Source organism: Thermobia domestica, chromosome 5 (assembly GCF_964235325.1).
Source record: "Thermobia domestica chromosome 5, izTheDome1.hap1.1, whole genome shotgun sequence".
In the NCBI taxonomy this organism is placed as follows: domain Eukaryota; kingdom Metazoa; phylum Arthropoda; class Insecta; order Zygentoma; family Lepismatidae; genus Thermobia; species Thermobia domestica.
Genome location: NC_137458.1, coordinates 126,619,301 through 126,645,494, shown reverse-complemented (window position 1 = coordinate 126,645,494; position 26,194 = coordinate 126,619,301). Strand labels below are relative to the sequence as shown.

General features: G+C 34.5%; 1 protein-coding gene across 1 annotated transcript in view; it reads right to left on the bottom strand.

Annotated features, from left to right (window-relative positions):
* The window catches only part of LOC145686113 (uncharacterized), a 215,343-nt gene that overhangs the window by 71,919 nt on the left and 117,230 nt on the right, over positions 1-26,194 (bottom strand). The window contains exons 4-5 of the mRNA XM_081759080.1: positions 24,540-24,788; positions 16,581-16,750 (exon numbers count right to left, since the gene is read on the bottom strand). Of these exons, the coding sequence (XP_081615206.1) occupies positions 16,581-16,750; positions 24,540-24,788 (419 nt within the window). The remainder of the gene's footprint in view (positions 1-16,580; positions 16,751-24,539; positions 24,789-26,194) is intronic.

The following is a 26,194-nucleotide window of genomic DNA, read 5'->3' as shown; positions in this document are numbered from 1 at the left end:
AGGTTTTATATTGCGGTTTTGAAGCTGCTGTACAGGGCAGTTTTTTTTTTTTCAGAGTCTAAGTTATAACCTTGTTTCATGTCAGCAAGTAGATTTACTTCTTAGCAGCAGCAAAAGGAACAGGATTTTAACAAAATAAGGCTAATCTTTCTTATATTTTTTTAAAGTAAAATAATTATTTTCATTCTGGTATTAAAAAATTTTAATGAACAATTTTTGTTTATTTTTCTCTTACGTTTCAGGATCATGATTTCGTCTATTAAATATTGTAGACAGTGTCAAAAATCATCCCACAGGGAAACATGCCGCTGATACGGGAGGAGTTTCAATAATAAGTGAATAAATAAGTAATTCTGATGCAACAGCCCCTATCACTTATCTTTCCTCTTACCAAACCTGGTACTGCTTGACTTCGCTGATCTCATGACACGTGGGTATTCCACTGCAGCTAGGGCATTGTCATGGGAAGAGTTCACATCCCTAGAATTTTTTCTATCCTACTAGATAGAGCCGAATATGGTTCAAAAACCTTAGATATCAGAAACTCCTACTGAATTTGATGTAGATTTTAGTTAAAGCAATTGAATGGTAATTAAAAGCAATACATATTCATTGAAGCACGATTAAAAAAAAAATGGATGATTCGGGATTGCTTCTTTCTTTAGAAAGTATTTAGTGCAGCCATGCGATTCCAATATAGCAACGCATAGAATAGGATAGAATGGATTTATTTTGCTTCCGCGCCGCCACACCGACCGCGACCACAGCCATAATTTAGTAATTGGTCTGCCTCCGTAATTATTTCCAGCAGCTTCTTCTCTGTCCACGAAGAAGAAAACGGGATCTGGAACTTCATGTTCTCTTTCATTCTTTCTTTCTGGTGAGTGATTTGTATCGGAACTTTTGGTGGCGCTTTGTGTATGAGTGTGTTTTGTAAAGAAGATTTAAAAAAAAAGTGTTTTACAACCTTTATATTGTATTTTTTCCTCTAATTTTGTTTCTACTGCTTGTTATGGATCAATGCTTAGGAACACTAAATTTTCAGTAAACGAAAATGAATCCCGTCTAATTTTCAGTAGAAAAGAAAGGAAAAGAAAAAAGCCAAGGAGTTAAACTATTGTTAAACAGATTAAAGAATTGGTGGCACGTCTTTTAACAGCTTCGTGGTTCATTTAAGGTTGAAACAATGCGACATTTAAGATACTCAAGTTTTGGGTGCTGGAATTACAAATAGTTGACAACTAGCATACAGTGCAAACGAAAGAGAGGCAGATCAAATCATAAAACTGTTGCACGATCGAGTATAAATTAACTGATTTTCCGTCATCTTATTCCGGAAAAGTCAAAATTAATCATTAAAAAAAAATACATTGTATTAAATGTGCGCCAGTCCTAAAAAATATCTAGATGCACAAGTCCTAAAGTGCACAAGTCCTCCTAAATTGAGACAGACTTAAGGAATTAGGATTTGTAATCAGATTCCTGGGCTTTCTGCATCTATGGCTATGTTAGCCCATCACACATATATGAGGGATGACGTCTCTGGGCGGTCACACTGCCTAGAGAATTGAAGAGGAAGAAAGGAATGGGGAAGGAATGGAGTAGTCTGGGACCATTATGCTAGGTACCATCCAGCATTTTCCTGGTGTGGATAAGGAAAAGCTAGAAGAAAACTCACTCAGGATGGTTGGCTTGAAAAAGTTGTTGCACCTTTGCGGCCGAGTGTCTCCACCGGGAATCAAACTCGGGACCGCTCGCACCAAAGACAAGAGCGTTAACGACTACGCTACACGGGACCATGAAACAGACTTAAAATTTAGGACATATGCTTCTATTTTTTTTTTTTTAGGACTTCTGATCGTCACCCTTGGAAATAAAGTCTTTGAAAGATGGTTAAATAGATCACCAAGCACAATTTAATAAATGAATATATATATCGATAAACTTTTCAATATTATATTAAAAAACAAAATTAATGGACCCGATCCCAGCACGATAGAAAGAAGAAAATTATACCAAAAGAAACAAATATTATTATAAGTTAGTAGTATTATGAGATAATTTTAAAAAAGGTACAAATATATATATTTTAAAAAGTACCAATTTAAAACTGTTTTTCAGATTTAAATATATCAGTTTTTTTTTAGTGGTTATCATTCCATATTCACTATGCTGGTTCTAGATTAAGACTACTTGAATACCCATAAGATCATACTGAGAATCCATTAGATAATATTTAAAAAAAAAATATATTTGTTAAACTAATCGAACCATAACATAACGCATTGCCATTATTTATTTTCTGTATAACATTGGATACTGCCAGGTCACGCAACGACACGGCAAGGTCGCGAGAGAGAACGATACAGATGATACTGTCGTTTGTGGTATGAAATACACTTATTTCCTTTTTAAGTATTAAGGTGTAAAAGGCGTGATTATAACTGGAGCGAAACTGTTTTTATACTAAAATTGTCCTACAATTCGGGATAATACGGTATTTCAATCGTGCAATGATTTAGCCTTTTCTCTATCTCTTTCTCCCCCTTCCCGCGCTTTTTCTTTCAATAGAGTTGGGAGGAAGATTTAGATCACTTTTACAAACAGACAAAAACACTTTTGTTGCACTTTTTACATAACTGAAGATCACTACTGGTGTCTTACACTGAGAAATATTTTAAAAGAGTATTAAATGGTTTTATTTGTTTTTAAAATAGCACTTTCGTCTTCATAATATTCTTTTTTTCTAGTATCATCAATTACAAAGAAGAGGCAAAATAAAAGATTGTAGCAGAATGTTGTAAAGAAGAAAATAATAATAAAAAAACAATTTCATGAACAATAGAAGGAATACATAAACCATGCTATCTAGAAACAACAAACTATCATAGTGTCGAGGCATAAAAGAGTAATAAGAAGAAAAAGAATCATCATCATCATCATCATGTATTGCATCAAGTAATTGGTTCCATCATTTCCTTTGACACAAGAGACACACACAAAAAAGGGCATAAATAAATAAACAAATAATAGTAATAATAACAACAAAAAAGGACTACCAAATAACAAAAGCACAACGCTATTGTGTTTTTGGCAATTCGTTTTTGGATGGCGGCATCGCCTCTCACAAAGAGCGCTTTTCCATCCGCCAAAAGAAGACACGTCAAGAAAGAAGGATGCGGGGATCGCATGATCGCAAACTTCTTTGGTGGCTTCCGAGCGGCGACGGTCCCTACGCACCTATAGTCTATATGATAAGAAAGAAAAAAACAACTTAATATAACAACAAAAATAACAAAAGACAAGAAGAAAGGGAGAGGAGGGGAGCAAAACACACACACGCACGTAACCATAATGAACGAAACTGTAATTGGTGTTGGTTGCAAGGGAGATTTTTCATACAAGCTCTGGTCACATTAATCATCATAAGAAGTTGCTACCAGCTTTGTTTGTCTAACACTGGGGTCACTTCAAAGTAACAATTTTTGTTTTGGAACATCTACAATTTATCTACTGTTGTTTTTCTGTACTCTGTGGAGTGAAAATATGTGTTACTATAACCACTAGATACTAAATATTTTCTTTTTTTTTAATTTTCACGACTAATATTCATTAAATTTAAAGGTAAGAATTCATAAAAACTTAGTTTTGCTATTTGTAGTGTATGGATGTTAAAGTTGGGAGATGTTGAGTCCCAGAGAGAAATATGGGCTGAATGTTGTCAAAAAAAAAAGTCTTAAGAAAATATTTAAATGTAGAAAAAAAAAGGAAACGATAGAAGAGTGACAGAACCAGGCCCGTAGATAGGAGATGACCAGTGGTGCTGAGGCCCCTTGCGCAAAACATTACCATCTGAAAATTTCAGTTCTTTCTTGGTAAGTATGTGTAAATGGAAGGTGGACTTAAATTAGCCCCCAAACTGATCTCAGCCCACCCTATTCTAATATTCTGGTTACGGGCCTGGACCAAACTCACAACAAGTAATCAAGGACGTCCTAACATCCCATAGTTGTCCTAGGCTATTTAGGCTCGCTGTAGATTTTTTTAAGAACAACCAAAATATCCAGGAGATTTATCTATGATTTCAGAGATGTATCTGTTGCGGGATGTCCGAAAGTCATGGTGTGGTTATTCCGTAAAGAGTCTAGAAATGCAGTACCACAGAGATACCGCTGAAAATCCCATTTTTGGGACACTTTGTGGACATTTTGTTCACAGAAGTCTACTTCACGTCCACTGGTAAAAATAGGACATCTCGAGATACTCGAAATGGCGTTTCTGGTGCAATATGACTGTATGAGTGCTACCAAATATCATATACTGAGGCCCCCTACTACTACTACTACTACTACTACTACTACTACTACTACTACTACTACTACTACTAATAATAATAATAATAATAATATACATAAGTGACATGAATAAAGAGAAACATCCTAGGATTATTGTTTAGCCCTAGAATCACTTTATCAGATTGTTACTCCTTGTACAATTTTTCACAAAAAGAATTAAATTATTATTATTATTACTATTATTATTATTATTATTTTGCAGATAGTAGATAATAGAACAATCTCTTTGCACTCCTAGTTGTAATGACTTACTTATAATGTGCACTTTATTTTTACTTACGTTATTTACTATAATTTCCTTTTCCCCTTACGGCAGTTTGATTCCTTCCTTATTGTCTCAGTTGCAAGATACGGTAATTATTACTGGTGTAATTGTAATGAGTATATAATATCGTATTCATTGAGTACTAAAGCGAATATACGTAATTACTAATTTTTATGTGTGCTGGGATAGGTATTATACATACGTTCTCGTTCATACAGATGAGCAATTAGTTGGTCGTGTGTTTTAATTTCATATAAGTGTATGTTCGTGAACTATTCCTTACAAATAGGAAGTACGAGATTTCTATTTCATTCTGTTATACAATAATTCAGAATTGGAAGAACCACTTTAGTTCTTGGAAAATAAAAAAAGGAAATAGAAAATGATTTTTTTTCTTAAGCACCATAGTGCAATTAATTTTAATGAGCGAGAGACCCTTTCTTTTTGATTGATTGTTTTATGTTTTCTTTTTACTTTTTTTTGTATTCCTCCGCTACTAGTACTACCAATACCACCACATAATATTTTGATAGCAGTTCTTTCTTAGACTGGTGCCATGATGGTATTTAAAACAAAAATTAAAAGAAAAAAATTGGGAGGAGTTATAGGTTGGTTAGCTAGAATACAGCGCATACAATGTAGAATAATGCCCCGAGGGCAAAATTCCGGTGCTTAGGTCTTCAGTAGCTGAGAAACAGGTAGCTACTCAATCCAACGTAATAATTTGGAATAATTAAAGAAATTCAGCTCAGATTATAGTAGAAAAAAATATATATAGTAGGAAGGGGAGAAGGAAAGGAGATAAAGATAGGTAGTAATACAAGGAAGGAAGGTTAACGAATAATAATAATAAAAAAACAACAACAAAAAGGGGCGAGACAAGATGGTTTTTAAGATGGCAGACAACAACCACATCGTCGGCAATTTCTTCTAGTTCTCCGCCTCGAGGCCACCAAGTCATTATCCAAAAAACACCATGAATTACGCGAAGAGACGCTGGACTAGAATACTAAAGGTATGCCACTATATGTTGCTTCAACCACTCGAGAAAGGGAGCCAGGATTTAAAACGTTCGTTATTAAGGTCCCGCCACTCGACGAGGTTTAATAATAATCAGGGCACTTTCCCCCTGAAGCAACCTAGCAACCATTACTATACAGAGGAAGACGTGGAAGATATTACAAAAAAAAAGAGAGAGAGAAAATTTCTCACTCACATGATCTGGTAAACACTGACTACACCAAGTTATATGAAAGGGTAGGAGAAAAAAAAAGAACAAGAGTGGGGCAAACATTGACGTTTTCAAATCAAGAAACTTTGCGCGAGAATTGAATGCCAACTCACTAGCATGCGTGTGATGAGCAAGAGCTAAACAGTTAAAGAAAAAAATATACACACACGTACGTATGTAAGTAGCCATTTTGATGTTGACTTGAGGGCAACCGGTAGCTCAGTCTCACACACAAGTTTATTTTTTTAATTTTTTTTTTACTCTCAATTTTACCAACAATTTTTACCAACTTGTCTATACCATATAAAACCTCGACAGAGACAATGAAATATTTGATAATAGCTATAAAATTATATAGTCTTCAAGATATAATACGTATTTCTGTTTCTAAGTTCCCAAGGAAGTAGTGGTAGTGAAAAATTGAAAGATTTGCTACTGGCAAATTCTGTATCATCTACACGTGGTGATGACGAAATTAGAATAGTTTCATATTTTATTATAGTGAGGGGGACATTTTCTCATAGGCAATGTGGATTGATGCCATGTGATTTTCTTCTTTATATTGAGAATGATCTGAACGCTGTCACTTTCGGATCTAAAGGCTGATTTAATATTCAATGTAAACTAGATTTCCACAATTATCATTGATATTATAACAATGTACACATACAGAGCCGTCAGCTGAGTCTAGGGAAAGCATCTCCTTAAGAGGCCGTATCACTGCGAAATTAAAATACCGCTAATTTTACAGTAACTATATGATTCTTCAAATAGATAAAATATAATCAAAATGTGGAACAAGATCGCTTTAGAGAATATTATTTTGCATTAGGTACCGTTATAATGAGTCACATAGTAGCTTTTCGTTGGCACCTATTTAGAAACGCGAAAATAAATGCCGATTTTCTAAATGGCTGGAAATCAAAAGGAGATAAGTGAGTCGTGATAAGGGTATTTCATGTAAAATAATATCGTCTAGGGAGCTCGTTCCACATTTTGATTACCTCTTGTCTAGTTGAAGATATCACATAATGACTGTAAAATTAGCGGTATTTTAATTTCGCAGTGATAAGGCCTCTTAAGGTTCCCTAAAGGAATCGAGAAGCTCTGTAATTTAAAAAAAATTCTGAGCTAGAAACAATGTTACTCTTTTATGTAACCAAACTGTTAGTATTAGAAATCTGAAATTTTAATGTCCTTTATCAAGTGCACAGACACGAATGAAATGTGTAAGTTAAGGGAAATTTGGATAGGCTATAATCAATTTTCTTTGAGAATTTTCTATTGATCTTTCTTTTTGCATTTTGTAAATAATATTTTTTTCTATTATTAAACTTCTATTTTATAATTTAGTTATATTCTCTGTCTAATTTTCCATCTAAATATTTCTGCACACTTGGAATTTCCAATACACTATTGTAATTTGTACTATGTATTTTGTCATGTTTTTGGATCAAAAGATTCAATGTATTTCTATAAAAAATTTTCTTGTAGGCCTTATATCTGAAGAACTACATATAGTGTAGCTAAATCCAAACTATCACTTAACTCAGTATAATGTCCTTATTCCGTAAAAAAAAAAAAAAAAAAAAAAAAAAAAAAAAAAAAAAAAAAAAAGATTTAGGGGCCATTCAAAGATTTTGTAGCTCCTGATACAGAAACTAATTATTGGCCAAGATCGGAATCTTTGGATCCTTTTTTTTTTGGATCATTCCTAAAATTCTTGTACCTTTCTTTAAATAAATAATAATCTTTAGTAAGCAGTGATGTTTCGCCCAAACCTTAACTTTATCTTAAATGTCAAGATATACAGAAAAGTTCTGTAACATCAACAACAAATCTAAGATTTATTTTTCTTAATAATTGTATATATATCCATTTCCATTTTTTGATGAATTAGGAGCAAATGAACTGAATTGGGAATTGGTTGATGTAAGTTCTAAACCGATAGTCTTCTTTTAGTTTATAGAAATTTGTAGTGAAATTGTTTTCTTCATTTCAAAGTTCTGGCAGAACTAATTGTCCATGAGAGTACAAGATTCTTTTTTTCGCTACTATGTGTACGAATTCAAACAGAACATAAAATAAGTAGTAGTGACAAGTGCACACCACGCGAAGGAGTTTGGTTCAAATTGTGTGTAAACCAAATTGACGTACAGGTAGAGTTAAGTTGTATACTACAAAGGAAACATTTTGACATATAATACACAGTAAACTGATTTTGGATTGCTCTTACTTTGGAATCAATTGGAAGCACTACTTCGATCAACAATATCGATTCCTACTGTACACCCTGGCCAAAATTATGCTGATCCAACAAGTAGTTCTTGAGATTATTTTGTCTTCCGGATGGACACACAGAGTAAATATATAAAGAACTTTTGGTACACAAAGCACCTTAATTATCACAAATTAAAGGAAGAAGTTATTTATTTATTTATTTATTTATTGCAATATAATTTCCTAGAGCTTAATCCTCAATGTTTAGCAAAATCTATTCTAATTAGTTATGCACTCACAGATATATACTCCAGTTGCTCAATAAGTGAACTGGATTGTAAAAAGAGAAAACTATTTCACTAATTAATTAGTTCATAAGAGGTAGAAAGAATTTATGACGAAAACATTATCTTTTAAAAAAAATGATTTATGAGTAAGTATTTGTAACTAAATATAATCTTAAGGAATCCATACATGCAGATACATGCATGAAGAAACCTTCCAACATACATGAAAAATGATAAAACTACAGGGAAGTTGATCGTGTATGGTCTCGTTCATGCATGTTGAAACTTTTCAAAATCTTCTGTAAACATGCATGATGATTTTGCCGTTCTTCATGTATGTTTACCGTGTATATGCTCGTTCATGCAAGTTGGTTGTTTTATATTTAGGTCCATTCATCACAGCAGCGGAAGAAATCACTTGACTGTTTCCTCCGATTCATTCTTCTAGTAAGTTGGACAGCAAGATGGTACGTGCGTGGGCAAAAATTTCTTCCACATGCATGATGAAACAAATCTTTCATGCATGTTGGTCATACAAGTGTGTGCGTCTATGGGTCCCATTAGAGACATTATTGCTTGTATGTGAAGATTTGTAAGTAACATTTTAAGAAAACTCAAGTATTCTACTAATTGGCTTTTTAGTGTGGAAGAAGCGGTACCGGTACCTACATATCTTTCTTTTCATTTTCTTTTTTTTTTTTTTTTTAGGATTCTTTTGTTTTTGTTTGTTTGTTAGATTCAAATCTTGCAACTCAAATTTCACTCCCTTTCACAGTAACTAGAGCTCTGAAATTCTGTACGGATTATGTAAACACGAGGACACACATATTTTCACATAATATAGGCTGTAGCTTATATTTTAATGTAAAATTAATTAAGTTAAAACGACATTTGTCATAAATTAACATTTTGTTTTAAACAAGTTGAGAAAAGGATCAGATGAACATGTGGTCACAATAAATACTGGGAAAATATTAGATTAATGATATCAGAAACAAAATAGCAGAAACGTAGGTAGGCCTTTTAAAATGTAGGTATGAAGAAGAATTGAGAAAATTAACTGCACCGAAAGAAGCCCAAAAAGAAAGTGTTGATAATAGTAGGGTCCATAAAGAGCAACATTGGATGAAATTTAAATAAGTAAAAGAAACCGGTTAGGACATTATTCTCGAGGATAAGGAACAAGTACAAAGTATGGTGAAAGGAAATCGAGGGAGACGATGAAAATATTGCAACTGATAGATGATATGATATTAAATTTCTACAAAAAGCTAAAAAGATTTATCTGAGGACCAGAGTGCATAGAAGTTTCTCAATCTGAAGCAAGTGGGTTACCAGTAATGGTGGAATATATGTGATTATGACGATTTGTCATCAATAAAATATGCTGCTTTTCGGTAAGAATTTTTGTTTAAGTACGGTATACTATGTACATAATTTGCAATGTTCATTAAGTTAAAAGGAATATGGAGATCAAGCAACTATAGAGCATGTGATTTGTGTTGGCGATGAGACGCATAGGACTATAAGTGAGAAAAAGGGATAATTACGAGAATTTTTATTCTCTTAGTTTCGCCTTTGAGGTGGCAACAAAGTAGAATGAAAGAGCCTTTAAATTTATCCGTTCATTAATAAATTTCTCATTATAAGCGAAATAATGAATATTCATATGTCAAAAGTTTTTATTGCATATTTTGTCAAGTGTTTCCTAGATTTTTTTTTGTTATTTCAACACAAAAGAAAAGTTGGGTGCACAGTAGCTCGTGGTAGAGCGCTTACCTCTGGTGTATGAGATCTCTGGTTCGATCCCCAGCTAACTAAGAGCTTGTGGTAAACAACATTATGCCCGTGGGTTTTCTTGAGGTACTTCCACTTTCCCATTCCACCAATTCTTTCATCCTCCTTCACTTGCCTTAATAATCGTCTCCCTTAGTCTAAAGGGCATAATCGTGGAACGTTAAACTAAATACTTCAATTCATTTCATTTACAAAAGAAAAGTTTTTTTTTTTTTTTTTTTTAGAAAAAGAATGAACAGATATCTGAACTGTAACACGAAGAGGTACATAAAAGATATTGATTGATTTACTACATAGCATCCCTCGTTTTTGCAAGTCATAGTTATACTTTAGTGTTCATGCCAGTACCATCGTGACGTACAATTCTCCAGATTTTGTATACTTTACAGAAACATTACAATGCTATTGTGCTGCCAAAATGTCTTGAGCCGTGGCAAAAATGCGAACTAAAGCTCACACCCTCACACACACACGCGTTGAGCCAATAAGGGTTCAGCTGTTGCTAAGCGAGAGAAAGCGAGTGGAATTCCTTCAGCCGATAGCAGCGCTTGCAACGAAAGACTAGGGATCAAGTGAATGTGGTATATTTATAGTAATCGTGCCTTTAAAATATACGTAACATAGTTTGCTTACAAATTAATCTATATTTCCGAACTATTCCAAATAGGTTTATAAAAATGATCCGAGATACATAAGCGGGGAGATAGGTTGGGTTGTGAGGTTAGGGTTGTTGTGCACGATATGAGACGAGACAGAATTTTCGTTATGATTCTCGAGAGGAGACAAAGTTCTTTCAGGAGCTCCTTCATGGCTAAGCGGTTAGCGTATGCGCCTTTGGCGTGGGAGACCCGATTTTGATTCCCGACGGGAGCTCATGTGGTTCGAATTCCACGTTAATCAGTACGCCCCGTCTCATATAGCCTCGCAACTGAAAAGGACATTAAACTCAAAATCAACTCAACTTAACCCAAAGTTCTTTCAATAGAAACAGCTACACTTTCCGAGAATAAACTTGAGTCTTATCCTTCCGGAACAAATTAGAAAAGTGACACCATGGGTGGAGTTAGGAATTGTCTGCTGGGGGAAGACTTTTGGTTGGTCTCGGACCTGTGGAATACTTCCTAGACGAGTGTGAAGTTAATATGAATAACCTTTTTTTGCCAAAAGTTAGGGGGCAATTCCCCCATGCGCCACCACATCTCCGCCCATGAGTGACACCTTTATTTGGGCGGTTGTAGCTTAGCATCTTTTTTATTTTTATTTATTTACTTTAACATTGAAGGTATATCAGGCGTGACCTATAGTTTAAAGTGGAATCCGAATCACCAAAATGCATTCAAAAGGTTTCCTACGAACCCGGGACCTTGTGCATCAAAGGCGCTCGCGTTATATCCACTAAACCATTGACGGTTGTCTTTTTTATTTCCTTATAGAGAATGAAACATATTTCTTTATATCTTAATATTTCATATAATACATATATTATTCGAACTTAGATGACAAAATGACCAGTTTCCGTTTATATCTCCCCTTTTTACTTTTAAGAGGTTGTTTTTCATTATTTTGTAACTCTTTTTTTTTAATCACTAACTGCTTGAGAGATGACTCTAGGCTATAGCATTACCACTTAAATGAAGCTAGCATAATATTTTCCTCCTAATGCGCCAGATAATAAATCACTCCCCCCTTTTAATTCTTCTGTTTATTTTATGACTTCGTATGTGTCATGCAATGCTTACGAGGAGTATTACGTGTTTCACTTACTGGTTTTGAAGCAGTAGTCACTCAACTATCCAGGGAGTCATCCTTTATTTTAAGACTCCTCTCGAATCTTCAACAGCACATGCTAAACCAACGAACTAACCCTTTCTTTAATGGTGTCCGTGGGAACGAAACAGAACGCCTAACCGTAAGATAGAAAGTAATCCGGCCGTGACGTCAGTGCTGGTATAAGGGGTCAAATGACCTTCCGTGCATCATTGGGATGCACGGTTGCCTTGTTTGAGGTTAAAGGTGAGGCCCGGATGCTCGTGGAATGTTACACCTCGTCGGGATGCTGAGCTGACTGGCTGGCTTCGTTTGGGAGGAGATTCTAAAGGATTAGATCACGGCGGTGCAGGTGCACTATGGAGATTTCAACGTTTGGATGAAAGGGAAACCTACCTCACACCGACTGTCGGTTCACTTACTACCTGGCAATGTTGTTCTGGTAAATATCTTTCGAGATGAATTTCACGTTTGAAGAGACATTAAAAAAAAAAAAAAAATTGTTGCAAATGGGAAAAAGGGTAAATCTTAAAAATTGCTTTGTTGACGGAAATTGTTGGCAATTGGCCATTAGCTTTTATCCAATCTCAAATAACGATGTTACATATTTCGGACAAAAAAAAAAAAAACTGTTTCATAATAACGCGAAAGTAAAGTTTTATTTCAAAGAGCATCTTCCGGAAGTTTCACCGGTGATCTAATGACAAACTCGCGCTTTTTAATTTCATGTGTAACAGGAAGAGTGTAGCAATCATAATGTTCCTGAATGAAGACTTAACTTTGAACTCTTAAAAAAATTTAGACTTTCAGATACAAAGATTGAAAAGAAAAGAAAAGAATGCAAATTTCATAGAGTTACTTTTGAATGTTAGTAACGCAGGCTCTAATTGGTTTAGACCTGTAAAACAAGAAGCAGAATGTGTAGAATAGAACAATGATTCAGAAACTTTGAGACTTGAGCAAAGTCAGCAAACCGTCATCTGAACAAGGGTAGAGGAGCAAGGAAACCAATCAACAAATAGGTCTTTTTCTGTCCTATCTCACAGAACGTTATAAATTCTTCATCACTAATCTAGACCAGGGTTTCTCATCCTGGGGTCGCGAAGATAAACGGAAGAGATAAATATAATTAAAACCTAGTACCGAAAAATATTTTTTAATATTATTTTGAATTTTGTTCTTATAGGCATATTTTTATTTTTATACATACTGTTAAAAACAACAAAAAATAGGCCAACGAAAAATTTTCAACAGGTGCAGAATTGTTTAAAAATCAATTTAAATGAAAGAGGTACCGTATGAAACTAATGAGAACTACTTATTGAAATACCAGAAAAATACGAATGCAGCAAAATCTGCATGTTGAAATACAGTTAAAATTGAAAGCTAATGATATACCTGAGCATGGTATGATTTCACTAGTGCGGCAATGTCTGGTTCAATCTTCTTGACACACATTATCAAGTCATTTAAAATAGTCAATAACTCTTTTAAACAATTGACCAAGTTTTCTTAACCAAAATTAGAAATCACTATTATTTTATCATATGACCCAAAATTAAGTAAGTTAAGAAGTTTTAAAATTTTCAAACGGCCTACATTTTGAAACAGTACGACGGATCGGATTCAATATTTATAATATGAATGAACTGACCAAATTTGGTTTTAATCCATTCTCTCTTAGAGAAGTTACTGTATCCACTACATACAAAAAATGGATTTTACTATTAGAGAAATAGATAGATATCGTGAGATCTTCGCAATAGGTATATTAAAAATCCCACACAAACTTATTACAAAACAGAAATTATAAGGGGTCACTGGCAAGACGTAATAAAATGGGGATTGTGAAAGGAATTAGGTTGAGAGCCACCGATCTAGACAATACGGTCACGTAGAAAGGTATTATTTGTGAATAGTTATGCTCGAAGAACTTCCAAATTTAGTGATATCGTACCACCTTGAACTATTGATTGCCTCTGTGCATAATGGTGTAATTAAGCATCTACTACAACGATAAATTACAAGAGTGAGTTGCTTCATCGCTAAATGAATTTGTGTTCTTTCCTTTGGTTCAGGAAACTAGGTTTCGATTGACTGGTGGGAAATACATCTGATTCTAAATCCATGTTAAGGTAGATGTTTACATCTCATATCGTATCGGTATCAAAAATGATGCAATGTATCAGATACAAATTATTTTAGTTTAAAAAATGATATCACATTCCACAAAACAAAATAATTAAAAATGCTTAAAGCACTTACCTACACTTATTCATGACAATGTTGAACACTAGTGGTGATTCAGATTTCCTCCAGGGTAGAAGGGACTTTCGGTATACAGAGTGTAGAAAGTAGTATTGTAAAAATTCAGGTAGCACATATTTACCAACTTGATACGAACTTGAGGGGAAATTTTTCCCTCAGCCTACCCACTGAAATCATCGCTAATACTAAACAGTTATATTGGTAACAAAAAATGTAGAGTTACTAATATATTAGGACTCTAATTTCCTACCAAACGAACAAATTAATGCAGGGAAATATTGTATGAAAACAACAACTGCACTCTGTACTATTGGCAACACTGATACATATTAAAAACGATAGAAGAAGCCCCAGCACTAACACCCACTACCCTCTGTGCAAAGAATCATGGTAATTGATTGACCACGGTCTCCGATACTGTCACGAGGAACTTTAAATTTTATCCTCAATTTAGTTTTATCGAAAAAAAAAGAAAATAAATAAATAAAATTTTACACATGCAGTTCATTGAAACTTACGACACTTCATGAATATATTAGAACATATGTTGGTTTGAATAGTATACCGTAACGTATTGAATAACTTTTTAATGTCCGTATCCGTTGCTTCAGCGTGTTAAAGAAGTCCACTCTTATGTTTCACAGTTGATGTGTTGCAAATTCCAAACCTCTTTTTGCTTTCTTTCTTTATGTTTTGTTTAATATATGTACAATATTTCTTCGGCTCATTGTAATATATACAAGTCATATTTTTTTCAACTTCTTATTAGGAGCGTTTTTATGTTTTTCATATACTTATTATTTATGAATTTTCCTTATATACTTATTCCTTTAATGTATGTATACTAATCCTAGCAATGAGACACGGTAAACATGCGAACTGTCAAGTTGGTCCTATGTTATAATTGTCGTTCGTCTGATCATTTGAGAAGATAACCATTACGAAACAAGTAGGGACGCAGGGGCTTGAAGAAAAAGGGTTTTTCCATGCTTAGAAAGAAGCAAAATTGCAATTAGAAGCGTGAGGTCGAAACTGTTGGATTAACGATGGAAAATTGTTGGCTGGCCAACATACACATTACGTTCGGCCAACGTATTTTCAACTTTATTTCTGCTATGCTGATCATTAGCCCACGTAGAGCCAACCAATCTTAATGAAACAAAACATGCATACAACAAAGAAAACAAGGAGTTCATAGAATAAAAAGAACAGGATGTTCTTAAAGCCTAATCAGAGACAATCCAAATAGACAATGTTATTTGGAGAATGATGTGTAGTTTTCAAGTATTTCATAAAAAATATCCTACAAATAGCATTAGTGAGTGTACTTATCATGAATATTATTCTGAGAAACTCTTATAACTTTGGATTTTGAAATCTTATTTTTCAAATATTGAAACACTTAATCTTCCAGTCCATAGCCCCAATTATGTAGTAGCTTCACGTTTACACTAACGATATCTATGCGACAGTTCTGTAAATTATTTAAAACCTTACCTATCCGCCCAACACCCATTTCTCATCAGGGCTATATCTTCCCAACCTTGTATATTCAGACTTTCTACGATACATTTTATTTTTGCCATTAAGCGTTTTATAATAAGATAAAATCAATTTTGAGTTAGACTGTATCAGTCAACGCCTACAACAGGTGTCCCAATGCTCAATTCTAATCTACTCTAACGTAAGTGTGTCATGATACTGTGGATGTTCAGTGAAGAGTATCGTTACTCAGAAAATTACTGGAAAGCTCTGATCTAGGCTGTCTGTGCCTTGATCCAACAAGATCGACTTCACCATGCAAAAATCGTAAACCACTATTTGGTTGTCATGTGTTTCAGAAAAATCATTGTAAAGTAAGAACTAAGAGATGACCAGAAGGTCCACCAGAGTTCAATCTCATAGACTTTCCCATGTGGAGAATTTTAACTTAGATCTTACAATGTTGTTAAAAATCTACATACGTTTGGTATGGATCGGGTACTCAAATCTAAGGTATATGCTGAAAAAACTACGGGACCTGAGCGAAGCATTTCTGGGAGACAACGACCATTGCAACGGCCACATTGCAATTTCACATGTTAAAGAGACTACAATAAAACATGGAACATTTCCAAAAGCGTGTTGAGACTGATAACTGGCATGTACAGCAACTTTAGTAGTAAGATGGTCTGATGAGCTTGAGTTCTTCCATTGGTAGCTATTATTTCCTTTCCATTTCTTTTTACATTGGTGATATACTAATCTGAGCAAAGACTATGAAATAAGCACTGTTTCAAGTGAAACGTGGTTATTACATGTAATACATGAAAATACGAGAGAAATTAGTAGCACTTTTTTTAAAGAAAATAATAAAAAAGAACAAATGGATATTGAACTGGTTTCCTTACCTTGATATGTGTCATTCTGTGGTAGTAGAGATTTGAAGAGGCTGTGAATCTTTTGCCGCAGACCTGACACTGGTGAGGCTTCTCTCCACTATGGATGCGCCGATGGGTGTTAAGGGAGCTGGATGTCGAAAAGCCTTTTCCACATACCTCACATACATGTGGTTTTTCGCCTGTTGAAAAAAAAACAACATATGTATATGTAAATCTCTATCTCGCACCCTTGTTTCGCGTTACTTATATGTATGCACGTTGGTCATTTTACACTGAAAAATGTAATAGGCAATCTTGAAAATGGAAGAAAGAACAGCAACAACAACAGAATTCAACAAGAAACATGTAGACAGTAATGCAAAAAATTACAATATTAAGAAGAATTAACAAATATTTACAACTTGATTTTACGCAATGCAAATCGGAAACTTCTTTCAGAGATAAAGGCGTCAATTGCAGGTAGGAATCTGTTGAAATCAATAAGAAACCTGTACATGAGCGACCTTTTGTCTATTTCAAGTCTAGATTTCGGAACATAGATTCGTATTCCGTGTTAAGTTAATGATGGGTGTTCTGAAAATAATTGTAAGTAGATAATGACAGTTTAATTTTCCGTCTGCTATTTTATGTAGAAACAAATATAAGCTTTTTTTTGCCACAAATAGTATACAATGTAATATTGAGCGACATTACTTGATCCAGATATTTCTGCAACTCTGTGATAAACAATGGCTAAAAAGAAGTTAAGGACAGTGTCTCAATCTAAAAGCTGTGTGAAACAAGCCATAGAACAAAGGTCTTTACACGACGATTTTCCACTACTGGGAAAATGCATGATCAGTGCATCAGCCACAAATACCTTTTAACTATTTTCAAGGACAGGGTCTGCTAACTTCCTTGATTCAAGTAATACCACTAACGGATGGGTCAAGCATGACACAATTCGGCTATCTTTCCGCGTCATTTGTTTTTGGTCAGTTCTAAAAGAAAGGGAGGCTACATATTGTACTTACAATAATATGTTTTGTGTTTACCTACGTATATATTTTATAATAAAACGGAAACTATGAAACAAGAAGATTTAAAAAGTAGCAGTGTCATATGTTCATTATTGAAGGAGTTTTTCTTTTTTTCTTATCTTGGGACGTTTAACTGATTGCAGGAAGAAGCTTCTTGGTATCTATTATTGCTTTTTACTCTATAGCAATCGCCGTTAAAATAGGAAATTGTTGATTTCTGCCATTTCCGGTTTGAATAGAGGGTTAAGAGAGAATATGGTACCTATTCTTAGAAGCCTAAATCGATTAAAAAAATTTTTTTTGCTATGTTTTATCATTTTCGCTCTGCCGTATGTAGATCAATAGTTGAAACCGGAAGTTGAAGTGGATTTCTACCATTTCCGGTTTTAGTAGAGAGTTAAGAATGGAGATGAAATGTATTCTTGGGATACTTAATCGGAAACCAAGTCGATTTTTATTATCAATTACCGGTTTTAGTCTATTGTGATGATCGCTAAAACCGGTAATAGTTTATTTCTATCACTTCTGGTGGATGGATTACCTCCATCAGTGAACTTCAGTCCTAACTTTTGACCATGTATATCCTGGTCGAAACTGAAGGTGAGCGGTCAAGTAGTTTTTGAGATGTTGTGTCTCCCGGAAAGTGCAAGATTCTAAAAGTTTCATTTCAGGTTTTGATCCGTTTGGCTTCTAGGTAAAGAAAACTAGTGGAAGTCATGGATATAATTCATGATTACTTTCATGCAATACCTTTCCCTACTTTCTTTACCTTTCATCTACGTATTTATTAAAGAGTTGGTTCCTCAATTTATATACATATATACGTCTATATATAGGTGAACCAACTCTTTAATAAATACGTAGATAAAAGGTAAAGAAAGTAGGGAAAGGTATTGCATGAAAGTAATCATGAATTATATCCATGACTTCCACTAGTTTTCTTTACCTAGAAGCCAAACGGCTCAAAACCTGAAATGAAACTTATAGAATCTTGTACTTTGTTTATTGTTTGTTTATTGAAGTGTATCGTTTTATTTCAGCACTGAAGTTATATGATACTTGGACCTACACTTTAAGATGGAATCCAAACAACTCCAATAAGTTTAAACTTCGATGCTCTCCCACCAGGAATCGAACCCGGCACTACGAGTACTAAACTCCTGTGCGCTAACCGTTAGACTTTCTACTTTCGTTGTCACTGGAAGTGACGAAATAACTGCTTTATAAAAATTAGTTAGAACAAATATGTGCTCTCACCGGGAATCGGACGGAAGACTATGTATGTCTAATCTTCGACTATACAAGAGGAGGCTCTTTATCTTTCGGTTGCCATATCCTAGCTAAACCGGCAAAGAGAAGGTAAACCACTTTTAACAACAAAATACTAAACCTTATTTCTTTTCATTTTTCGTTAAATTATGTTTAACGAAATTTAAGACGTGTTTCCGAGATATGTGGGTTGCTAGAAACGCTAGTAGCTGTAGACGAAGTCAATAATTACAACACAAACACCAAATTACTAATCCATTGTTTGCGGTTAAATAGTATTTTTTGACAAATAAAAAATGCGAGAAAATTTAAAACAAAAGAAAAATCGCTAGACCATACCAGTGTTTTGTTACAGTACACTTAATAAATTACTCATAATACTCTCAGTGAGCTCTTGATTCGCGCCTCTATGACTCACATCCTTCCTCATTTCAAAGAAAATATTATTGCTCAGTTATTTTTCAAAATATAATTAAATGTTAAATATGTATTATAACAAACAATATCTTCGCAAAAACAAAATTAACCGTTTTTCTTGCCTTATTTCCTTGAATAAGGAAATCCGTAACAAATGCAAGCGACCTTGTTTTCAACATTATTTTTTATGAGTGTTTTTTCCAAAACTGTAACCTTATCTGAAACAAAACAAGGTTAACGAAACAAATTTCAATAATAGAACTGAAATCTTCCTCGTTCAGTTTTACATATTTAGTTTCATATACGAGGGGGATCAAAAAAAAGAACGGACTGAAAGCGGGCGGCAGTTCCTAGGCATAGTAGAGAGCTCTTCCGCTAGGCAAGTCTAGTAAGGACCTTCTCAAATCAGTTGCCCAAGCGACGTCGGCGTAGTAGGTTGAGTTTGATTGTAGTGTTGTTTTACTCAAACTGTTCTCGTTTGCTGTCTGCGAAATCGTTATGAGAGATTTAAAGGAACAAAAACTATGTTAGAAAATTTGCTTCTTGCTTGCAGCGGAAGCTTACCAAATGCTTTCAAGAAGGATGCTATGAGCGCACACAAGTTTTCGAGTGGTTTGAGCGGTTGAAACATGATGAGATCAATGTTGAAGTTCATGCTCGTTCTGGTTTCTCTTCATCATCTCAAAACGACGAAAAAATTGAAAAAATCAACAAGGATCGTTGTTTCACGATAGGCGAAATTTCAGAACAGACAGGAGTGAGTTGAAGCTCGTGCCAGCGGATTTTCAATGACGATTTGCAAAAGAGACGCGTTGCCGCTAAGTTGGTTCCTCCAATGCTCACACAGGATCTGAGTATTTGGGCTCTCACGAGTAGGCTATCGTTCCCTAACCTTCGTATTTGCCAGGCATAAGCGTATTAGACTTTTTTCCTATTACCGAGAATGAAAAAATCTAAAAGGGAGGCGTTTTGATGATGTGGAAGATCTAAAAAGAGCTTAGCAGAGGACACTGAACCATATCAAAGTTGAAGAATTCCAGAGGTGCTTCAAACAGTGAGAAAGAAGACTGGAGAATTGCATCGCATTTAATGGAGATTACTTTAAAGGAGACAAAGTATTTTGTTTAAAAAAAAACTTAATAAATAAATTTTTTTAAGAACAAAAGTCCCTTTTTTGGACCCTCCTCGTATATGTACTCAAAATACCAGAAATGTGCAAAACTATAGCTCACTTGTTCTGAAGATACGCCTATAGTTCCAGTTTCGAGAAACAAGGTTCATAATTTAAAGACGTATATTATTTCCAACTATACTAAACTTTCTGATGCTACAGCTCAAGGCTTGTCACGAAGAGCTATAATTGGCCATACAGTTTTTAAATAAGTGATAAGTTCAGCATTTTAACTCTCAGTTTGATTACTATTTTATTTTCAAGATGGTCTTCGTTACTGAAATAACTTTTCCAACTCTTTCACGAAAAAAAAAACTATCAGAAAGAAAATGAAAGGAGAGAAAAAAGAAAAGAAAATGAAGTTAAAATGAACTAAAGGAAGCGAATAATAATAATAATAATAATAATAATAATAATAATAATAGTAAAAGACGTGGTAGAAAGAAAATAGTTTGAAGAAACAGAAAGAAAGAAAACTTAGAAAATCCACAGATAAGAACCTATCCACTATATATACAGATCTCATGTTCTCTGAGGTCGAACTGGATCCATTGTACCAAAGATGAGTTTTGTTCATCACTTATTTGTAAAATTACAAATCTATCGTATTCTATCTTACTGGTGCAACAAAAATGCAAATATAGTTTTCCTTATAATTTTGACAGTTAGTTCAAATTTCTTTTGGCTTTTATCCTTACGTTTTTTTGTTTTTTGTTTTTGTTTTTTTGGGAAAATGATTCAAATGACATCAGCATAATTAAATATGACAATTATTCTTAATGATATAGCAGGTATCGTCTTTGGTTCTATTAAGGTAATATCAGGTGTAGTACTTATTAATTTTTTAAACCTAAATGTATATAATAATTTTCCAGTATTATGTAAGGGTGCTTCTTCGTACCCATTAGGTAATTGAGAATATGTAGTCATATATTTTAGATCTTACTTACAAATATTGGTTCTAACTCTGAATCAACGTAGTCTTGGTGAATTATTACTATTTTCATCTACTCAGTAACGATTTCATCTGGTCTTCACTGACTGTCAGTCGAACATTAATTTCAGCTTTTGTCTCTGACGGAAAATATCCATCTCACTCTCATTCTCATGAAAGCTCTTGGCCCTTTGTTTCATTCGTCCTTAAGCCTCACAGTAATATTTGCTCTTCATTCCGATTCCTCAGAGTAATGCTTTATTTCTTGAATCATGCAGCTCCTTCTCATTGATTTGTCGCTTACCCTTACTCCTTTGAATTTTACCTCTCTTACTATTCTCAGGGTAATTCTTACATCAAGTGTTTTCATCAGTATTTTGAACGTGTGTGTCTGTGTGTTTGAGGGGGAAGGTCCTTAGGTTACTTGCGCCGTGATTATAACTGTTACTTCAGAATGCACTATACGTTTTCAATTAAGTTGGCACTCATTACAACTTGCAGAAATTTTCTCAATGAAATATGTAGATTCTTCAAATGTACCTTACTAGTACTTATTCTGGGATTCTTTTAATTGTCGATATGACACAAAATATTCAGTACCGAGTCACTATCAGGAGGCAATTATGGAGCTATGCCAAATTTAAAAGTATCGGAGACATTTCAAATTAGCAACTCAGCTGTCGGTCACAACTTCAAAACCCTTATCTGTTTCGTCACTCTAAAATTCCCTTTCAATGATATACGTACGGCAGCTGTACTTTTCCTCAGTGAAGTTACCACCATCCACTCGAAAGGTGGATATCGTTCATCAGTTTAATTGAAGTTCTCTTTATACCTGAATTCTAGGAAGTATAGCTCTAATACTTTTAAAGAGAGAGTACTTCAATTAAACTGAGCCAATTAACAAGTACTATGGATGATATGATTCAAAACTTTTGAAAAAGTTTATATTTTAGTATCTGTCTGCATGGTACTATGGATATAGTTTAAATTTTTCACACTGCTATCGGCTCTTCAACACCTATCAAACAACTGTATCAAATAGAGGCACAAGGACTTGCGGGACCGCTTAGTCAAAACTTCTTTTAGTAAGTAAGATTACATTTTAAACAAATTCTAGTATATATTTAGAGAGCTTACAACATTGAACGGTACATTTTACAATGACAAAGAAATTAAAATCCTGACATTCTAGTTGCTATTACATCTTCTAATGGTGCTATAGACAATCAACTGATAAATTAATTGGTTTTAAGGAGTGACACTCTTCCAGTATAAGATTTGATGGAGTTACTGCTTCGTACTTCATCCTAATTCATGCATTCTCACTCCCATTAACCCTTCCCATATTAATATGCAGATTTTATCTCCTTTCTTTAAGATGAACATTGCAATGATTGAGGTAAAATATATTTTTAAAAAATATATATCCAGTTTTGGCATATTGACAATCCGCCCAAGGAACAAACTGATGGCGTCTTACATAGTTCCACATGATACTTCCCAAGTGTGTCGCAAATATATATGTATATGCCAAACTGGTTTTTCCTTCTTTTTCTTTGCCACTTCCCCATCCTCTCTCATTCCCTGAACGTCTGGTTCTTAATTATCCAGGTTGTTCGTGTTTTCGTTTGCAACTTCCGATCTCCCAACTCAATTATCGCATCGACCAATGTCGTCAGCCTTGGATGTGCCATACAGTTACGTAACTAAATACCAATATCAGCAGTCCAGCCACCACCCAAGGTTACGTCTTTTATACGTAGTATTACCTGCTACATGCTTCTTTGCAAGTGTAAATTACAGCACTTTTTTTTTTTTTTTTTAAATGTGATCTGTCATCACGTATATAACGCATTCACATGGAAACATACAACATGCATGTTACTGTCCAGAAAATAATTTCTATTTCTTAGCATATGACATTAGATCTTTTATGTTAGTTTCCTCACTATTATTCTTTGGTACAAACTTAAGATTGCAGAATTCGTAATAGTTCTCTATGATAAATGGAATCATCTCTACCTTTAACTACAGTAGCCTTCTCGGAAAACTGCTTTACGCAAAATACCCAAACTTACAGAGAAACATGAACCAATTCTTTTCTCGCTACTATGCTAGAATGCCTTATACAGAAACGTTAAGATGTAGTTCTTTAACTCTTTCATTATTGCCGACTGCCATAGCAGTTCTCATAAGTGCACGACTGCACTGAAATCGATAGAATGATTTCCAAGTCGATATCTTGGACAAAGAAAAACAGATTGATGGAGAGGTGACACGGAATTTAACTGTAGCAGTCGGAAACAGTACAGTTACGTATTTGTGAGAACTGCTATGGCAGTCGGTAGCAGTGAAAGGGTTAAACGGACACTATGATGCTAGTAATATAATGTTAAAGTAAATGGATGAATAATATTTGTTTATTCTAGCAGAAAATAGGTACATCTATGCAAATGGAAAACTCTTCAATTCAAAATTAATAACGCTTTTTTACAGAACACTAACACGACCATTTGTGACATATGGGGGAGAAACACAGGTAATAACCAAGGATGATGAAAAAAAGTATCGCATTTGAGAGAAAAATATTTCGGAAAATATACGGCCCAATTAGAAATGATTATGATACCTATAGAATCCATTACAACTATGAGTTTAAAATGTTAATCGATAATGAGAACATTGTCGGGTTTATCAAACTGCAACGAATAAGATGGTTAGCACTTATAGAAAGAATAGATCAAACAAGAACGTCTAAAGCAATATTAACACAAAAGAAAGCTTGGGAAAGACCGAAAAGAAGATGACTCCAAGTAGCGGGGGAAGATCTTTGAAAGATGGGTGTTAAGGGATGGAGACGATATGCCCAAAACAGGCAGAAATGAAGGAATGTTGTCAAGAAGGCCAGTGCCCATGACGGGCTATAGTGCCAAAGAAGAAGAAGAAGATATTCCAGTGTTAATAACTCAACTAAGTTCACATTTAGACATGAGAATATTGATGGCACTTCCATTTAACACTAATGATGAACAAATCAACAAACCTACGTCGAACTTTGTAAATCATATCTTCTAACAACAACCATCGACATTTACCAATTAATTCAGTCTCAATATTATTTGCCAAACTCTACAGTTTGTAGGTAGTGAACTCACCTGTGTGTGTCCGCATGTGTCTCTTGAGCAATGAGGGTCTATCAAAGGCCTTCCCACAGACCTCGCAAGGAAGCAGCGTCCTCTCGCGTGGTTTCTTGACCAACGGCGCCTCTGCTTTCAGTGTGTCGATGTCGCCTGCCGAAGACGCTGCCGAGGAATCGCTGGACACTGACTTCCGTTCGTCCGTATCACTAGGAAGGGTGATCAATACGCGGGAGAGGAGGGACATAGACAAGTCCAGGGGAGAATCTGGAAGTAACAAGAAAAATACATATTTTTAAAAATATAATTTGTTGGGAATCATTAGAAGTTTCAGCAATTTGTCTTACAATTGGATGGATTAAAGTCAAAGTAATGGAAATCTACTTTTCATAAATAAGGCTTATACTTTCACATTTCTTTTTAAAAACTGTTTTGAGTCACAACTACACATGTGACTTTATGAATGTCAGCTTTTCCAGTAAAGCGTCTAGTTTCCTGAAGTATATAATGTATTACGTTCATAACAGATTATGTACATAATACATAATGATACGTAATATACATAATAATGTACTATCCCACTCTTAACCTATTCAGTTGACGATTCTATAACTGATAAGAAATTACTAAACCATTGGTAACAAATTGCTGCAGACAAGTTTTCGGATCGCTTTACCTTATATGTAGCTTAAAATCGTGCTTAATTAAAAGGTATAATTTTAAATATAAAGCGAATGTTTGTATGTTTATTTGTCTGGTTGCCCCGTATATAAATTCACATGGTTGACTTGCTATACCTTCACGATTGATTTTTATTAAAGAGACCATAGTTCGGAAAAGACCGTAGGCTATATAGAACTTTTTGGTTCGTTTCCTAAGGGGGGGCTGGGAGCTTCAAAGGAAAACAAGTTGTTTAAAATTTACATAGAAAAATAGAGTATCTTAAGAATTTCTCATGTTAGGAAGACGAAATTTGGTATATAACCTCATTAAAAAAAGTTGACATATAACTTACAATCTGAAAGAAAATACTGGAGAATAACACCCAACTAGGGGGGTGAGAAGGGGTAAAAACAATCGAAAACGAACAACATTAGTATCGGATTCATAGTTATCGGGGTCGCTGTGATAAATAGCGCCAATCTAAGTTCAAGTTCAGCCCCATCAATGTGGAGATGGAAGTGTGAGATGAAGTGAAAAAAATGCCGAAAATGCTGAGATTAGTGTCGAATCTGTAGTTTTCGGGGTCACTAAGTTAATTGGTGACAGTTTCAGTGATATTTAAGACCAAGTTTAGTCAAGAACGTGTATGTCAGCTGGCCCAGAAAATGACAGAGGCAATCTCGAAGGCGTTTTTCGTGGTCATTTCTTTTACTCAATTCTTTACTTTTAATAGGAGCCACGCCGAATGTGTTACTTGTCGTGATTTATTTTACTCGGTTCCTTATTTTCTGACAAATGAAACATTAAAGGCATTAATTGTCGTTATTTATTGTACACAATTCTTTATTTTAAAATAACGTGCATAAACAGTATTCTTCCCGTGCGATGCCGCGTATTTCAGCTGGTTGTTTTATTTAACAATTTTATTTTTAACTTTGCCTACCCACCCCGAACTCCATACTACGGTTATTATGTAATTATTCAAGGACTTCGTTATACACAATTCCGCA